The 6,000-nt window shown below is 36.1% G+C and overlaps 1 protein-coding gene across 1 annotated transcript in view; it reads right to left on the reverse strand.

Moving 5' to 3' along the window:
* HINT1 (histidine triad nucleotide binding protein 1) overlaps positions 1 to 4,797 on the reverse strand; it is a 29,984-nt gene extending 25,187 nt beyond the window's left edge. Inside the window, exon 1 of the mRNA XM_081735844.1 lies at positions 4,440 to 4,797. Within this exon, the coding sequence (XP_081591970.1) occupies positions 4,440 to 4,697 (258 nt within the window). The 5' untranslated portion in view covers positions 4,698 to 4,797. The remainder of the gene's footprint in view (positions 1 to 4,439) is intronic.
* Positions 4,798 to 6,000: the final 1,203 nt, after the last annotated feature.

A 6,000-nucleotide genomic window follows, 5' to 3' on the forward strand; every position in this document is an offset into this window, starting at 1 on the left:
AGGTCTGAATATAATACGAATAATATACGGGAGTGAAACGTGATAACCCACAAATGTGTGTTCATCAAGATTTTACAAACACTTACACTTTTACGAACATTTTTTGTTTTTTGGTTTAAACCAGTTGGTTTTTTTGAAAAAACCAGCTGGTTTAAACCTTGGTTTAAACCAGCCAACCCTGCTTGTTACCCTCCAAAATCTCGACTTGAGTGTGTCAGAACAACTGAAAACATACAAAAAGAAAGGAGATTCAACAAAATACTAACTTACTTTTACTTTGTGGTGTGTTCGGCGTCTTTCTATTTGTGATTCGGGCCTTCACTTGGGTCGCGTCAATATTTTCCGCACGAACTGTATATATAAAATTTTTGGTCAGAAGAACATACTGATTATGCAACTTATTATGATATATATTGCACTGTCCATGGTCAGAGAGGGTCAACGTTTTTTGTGGCATAGGTCTTAAGTGTTAAAGCGTCTGCTGCCTACAACTGCACCTGTTCTGAACTGAAATAAAAAGAAATTATGCTAAGACAAGCTGGTATTGGGCCTCACGTTTGTCGTTTTGTCTTTTGTGCCACAGAATACGTTCATTTAGTTTACATTACGTTCCTGTCAGGTTACCTTATTTTTGGACTTACTGGCTTAACTCGTAGTGGGTCAAATATACAATGTCCGCTCCAGCTGGTACCACTACGTAAAACGAAAAAATAACAAAATGGGTTCAAACTTCGTTACCCTCCTTTATTATTCTCCCATAATGTGGTCCTACTTATTGTTGCGCAGTTAGAGCGTATATTGCAAAGTTGATCCGTTATTTTTTTCTTATTTTTCGATGTGTCAATTTTCCTAGACAGTACTTAATTCACAGTACGCGTTTAAAAAAAAAAAAAAAAAAAAAAAAAGCCTGTACCGAGGAATACAACATAGCCTATTAAATCAATTTGAAAGTAGTACGTCAATTTTGTGAAGGCGCTATATATGCATTAATAGATTGGTCTCTTTCACCAGACGTACACCTATAATCAGTAGTGTTACTCTAATTTTTTAACAACCGCTTCTATACTATATATATTAAATTAATATATATTAGGTAGCAGGGTTGGCAAAACCCATAGTTTTTATTGAAAAAAAAAAACAGGCTTTTTTGGTTTAAACCCGGTTTTTTTTGTTTAAATAATTTGCTCGATGTATTTATATCACATATCGATAGAAATATGCTTATTTCGCCTTGGTGTTAGTATGCAACAACTGGGTCACATATGCTTAAAGCGGAATCCAAACCGCTTCTCAGCTTACATGCAAGAGAAACTGTTCTCTATTTGAACTCGAAACCGGGACTAATTGGCCACAAATGCGATACGTCTGCCGACTCACTCACGAAGGATTCCTGATAAAAATACGTTGGGCTAATTTTTACATATTTGATAATATAATCGTCAACAGTCATTTCAGAAGGACAAAAAGATAAACAACTGCACAAGTGGAACCATTATACAGAATTAATTATGGACAATTTCAAAGTAATACAGAGTACAGAAGAACTAATTTAGTCCAAGTCAGTTTACTACGACTTTTATTAGTCCAAGTTAAAGAAATATAACGACTTACTTTGCATATCAGTAAGAAAAATGAATAAAGATACGAATTATTTGAGTCCACTTTGGCTCTGACCCATTTATACATAAATGGTTACCAAAGATTCTTATGATTTCAATAATTGCCTCTCGTGGGGTTTGTATGATCCCCTCCCCAAAAAGTACGGCATTTCGATGTGATTTATCAATAGTAAACATTATTAAAACGAAACAATGTTTAGAATTTTCCTTTGGTTGCATAACAACAATAAAATATTTTTAAAAAAATCACAAAAGAAACACACACAAAGTTACATAAAAAAAGGTTGCTTTTGTAATACAATCTCTTTGAGTAATGAATGTGGAATTTAAGTCTGAATATAGTACGAGTAATATATGGAAATGAAACGTGATTGATGTGTGTTCATTAAGATTTTACGAATAGTTACACTTTTACGAACTTTTTTTGGGGGGGGGGTTAAACCAGCCAACCCTGTTAGGTAGCACTGGGAATACCTCGGAAACGAATTGTCCAAGATAGAGATGGCTGTCAAAATGTACTGGAAACCTTAATCCAGCAATGGATCGATAGTTGTTAAGAATGGTATGTATAAGAACCCTCACCACTCTACTCATGATTCCAGTTTTCATTCGTGATTCCTGAGCATTGAGATTAAGAAATAAACGCGGCAAGTGTTTACTTTGGTCATTTCATTCATTTCTTGCGATTCTTCAACTCAGTGATTTGTTCTTTCGTTTAAGGTTCATACGTCGTTTTGTTCAGAATAGAGTAGGCTTTCAGACAGTACCACTCACATGTTCCTATCATGTACCTGAGGGGATTTTTTTGAAAGAAATCGGGATTTTTTGACAAAAAAAATCTTCAATGTTTGGGGCCCCCTGAGCCGCCCCCCGGGTCTACGCATAAACCTGAAAAAAATCTTGAAAAATACTACGTAGTGCCTGTCTTCAATAGTAAGGGTGGGGAAAATTTTTACGCATGTTGGGAGAGTATCAAAAAAATGTCCAAACTTTCCCTAAAATGCACCCTACAAAATTTTAAAATTTCCTGACACGTCCCTAATTATCGTAGGATCAAGATTCAACGCCGTTCTCTTCAGAATAGAGTAAGCGAAAAATTAAGGAAAATAGGGATTTTTTGGTGAAAAATCGTATTTTTTTCATTTTGGGGCTCTCTGGCGATGCCCTGGGTAAACACAGATCCGGAAATCACTTGCAAAAATAGTAATTGTGGTACTAATTACTTGTGACAAGTACCAATCTCCTATCTTCAATACTAAGGGCGGGAAAAATTACTTCCCTCTTCTGCGAATATCCCCAGAATTTGCCAAAGATCCTATAGAAACTTCAAAAATTCCCTGACACGTCCCTAATTATCGTAGGATGATGATCTGTACGTCGTTCTCTTGAGAATAGAGTAAGTTTTCAGACATTACCACTCATGTCCCTTGGACGTCCGTAAGGAGGGAAAATAAGAAAAAAAGGACTAAGTTTAAAGTTGCCCTTCCGATTTTTATAAACATTAGGAAAATTTACAGGAGAAATTGGGTATGAAATGATGATATGGAATTCTTATGTGATGTTTATGTGTGAAAGTTTGGCAATAAAGTTATGGATAGTCCTATAGGATGGGGAATCGGTAAATATCGTTGAATATGATATTTCCGCATTGAGTTTTACAGAATTTAATATGCATAATGAAGAAAACCTACTAAATTTTTATGAGAGCGATAAATTATTGAATTTAAGTGATAATTGAAGCTTACATGAGAACCTGTTCCAGTCACTGTTCTAGTCTAACTAAAGTCTTACCAGGTAACCTAAGTGAACCAAACCTAACTTAAACTAACCTAACCTAGCCGATCCTGACAATTTCTAATGTTTTAACTGCATTTTTGTAGGTTGGAAACTGCAGGGGCAACTCTAAACTTACGCTCGAAAAAATGAATGAAATGGCCAAAGTAAAAACGGGGTATGTTTAGTACAAGGGGTCCAGAAGCACTTAAAAAACACAAAATTTACAGGAGAAATTAGTGATGCAAGTACTTAGACGTAACATAACATAACCAAATCTATGCTAACCTAACATAAACTAACGTAAGCTAACCTGAACTAACCTAAACTAACGTAATATTAGTAGAAATAAGCGAAATTCTAACATTTTTTGGAAAATTATGCGGGACTCCTACACTAGTATAACATAAACTAAATTAACCTAACGTAACCTAAAGTAGCCTAATCTAACTTAAACTAACCAACCCTACCCTAAACTAACCGAATGTGAACAGAAATTACCAAACTTAGAGAACATTTTTAGAGAAAAGAGCTGGACCCCTTCTGCTAAACATAGGCCGTAAAAACTTCCCATAAACGCCTACATCTTGTTTTGAGCTCATATCTTTGCCCTACGGCTGCAAGAATTTCAAAAACTAAGATACCTACGTAAACTAAAATTTACTGTTACTGGATATAGCAAATGATTCTGCGAACTCGAAATATTTTAACAGGCTGAATACCACCACAAAGTGGGATAAGCATGAGAAAACCCTTAATTCTTATCGGGAACAGAATCCGGGCCTTCCCACGCCAAAGGTGGACTAATTAGGCCTACATAGCCACAAGGAAGCTTTATGGTACAGCACAATGAATATCTACGTGTTCTTGTGTTCATAATCTGCACAGTCCTTACTAATTAATGCAACTACAAGGTAACTACACAGTTACAAATAAGGATTAGCAGAGTGAAGCACAGGCTTCTAAAATACCGGTGAATAAGATACCATTTTCGAATTTTAAATTGTTCGATTTCGTTAATTTTACTTTTGTTTGACAGAACCTTACCTGTTCATCTTCATAAATAATTTTCGCAGGTATTTCTTTTCGTAAGATCTTTCCAAATATAGTATCTCCACCCGGCTTCGCCAATTGAGCTCTGCTGACTTCATCCGCCATGTTCCTATTTGGTCTTCCTATGCAGATATCCCTTTCACTATTGCAGTAAGCTAAACCAGTGTGGATACGAGCAGTTAAAATTGATAAGGTAGTAAACAAATGGTAAGAGGATAAACGTGGATGGAACACCCGTGAGAGATGTGCCATTCTTCACATTTTGAAGAAAAATTTCATTATACAACACATTATTACATAATTGTTCAAAGGTTGAAAGGGTTTACGTTTGCTAGTGGCGTACTGGTACAATAGTAAGACAGTGAAAAATATCGCAATATTTGCGAACGCAACGTATCATCCAATACCCTACAATTAAACAATCGCAAACTAAAACGGTGATTTTTGCCTTGTGTTGACGTAAACCGTAATGGGAAGTGTTCCTAGTGGCAATATTAACATTATTATACTTTAATTGTGTAATTAAATGGTTTGGGAATAATTTTCTTTCCAGGGCCCGGACATATGAATACTTGTAAAATACAAAATCAAAACCCCAGTTCCTTCACAAAAGTTTCGGAGTGTATTGTAACACGACACAAAAATACCCACCAGTTTTACTATACGCATCCATAGATTGTAAAATGCACGGAAAAAAATCTTTAATTTGCTCATTTTATGTTGAGAACAGAACCCAATGAATCCCTGCGGAGCTTCTAACACGTTCCTACTCCTACTGCTACCCCTACTCCTCCACCTACTTCTACAACTACTTATACTACTACTTATCCTATGGATCCATGTAGTGAAACTGCACGATTATTATAATTGTTACGTCTATTAACTAAAACGCGAAGGTTCCCTTATAGTAAATACAAGCCTATATGGAATAAGCAGACGGAAGACAAAGGAGCCGATTAAATATTGACTTGCGTTTTTATGAGATTAGTTTGCGATCACAAAATTTGAGTTCAGTTTGCTACAAATGGAGAAAATATATTGGGCCTTATGCATAGTCGTTGTGAAGCGTTATTAGTACCATTCTAAAGAGTTCGACTAACATGTTTCCTGTAGGGATGGGCAAAACCGTTTTTTATAAAAACCGAAAACCGGTTTCTATAAAAACCGAACCCGAAAAACCGACATTCGGTTTTCTCCTAAACCGGTTCGGTGAAAACTTTTCGAAAACACATAAAACTATTTCTGTGGAAATGTATTCGGTTTCCGGAGAACAACGAAACACCATTCTGGTCAGAAATAGAACAAATTAAAAAAAAACGGAATCGGTTTTGAAGAAAAACAAAACCGTTTTTTTGAAAATTTTCAAAAACCGAAAAACCGGTTTTTGTGCCCACCACTAGTTCCCTGCAGTAATCATCCCTTTAGTATGACGCTAATCATTCGTCAAAACAACTGTGCATAGCCCATTGTTTTCGAAATTTGCGTCACGACGTCAGTCAGGCACGTAGCCAGGATTTCGTGAAGGGGGGGGGGTCCGTGACATGAAATACTGTGG

Source organism: Thermobia domestica, chromosome 13, assembly GCF_964235325.1.
Source record: "Thermobia domestica chromosome 13, izTheDome1.hap1.1, whole genome shotgun sequence".
In the NCBI taxonomy this organism is placed as follows: domain Eukaryota; kingdom Metazoa; phylum Arthropoda; class Insecta; order Zygentoma; family Lepismatidae; genus Thermobia; species Thermobia domestica.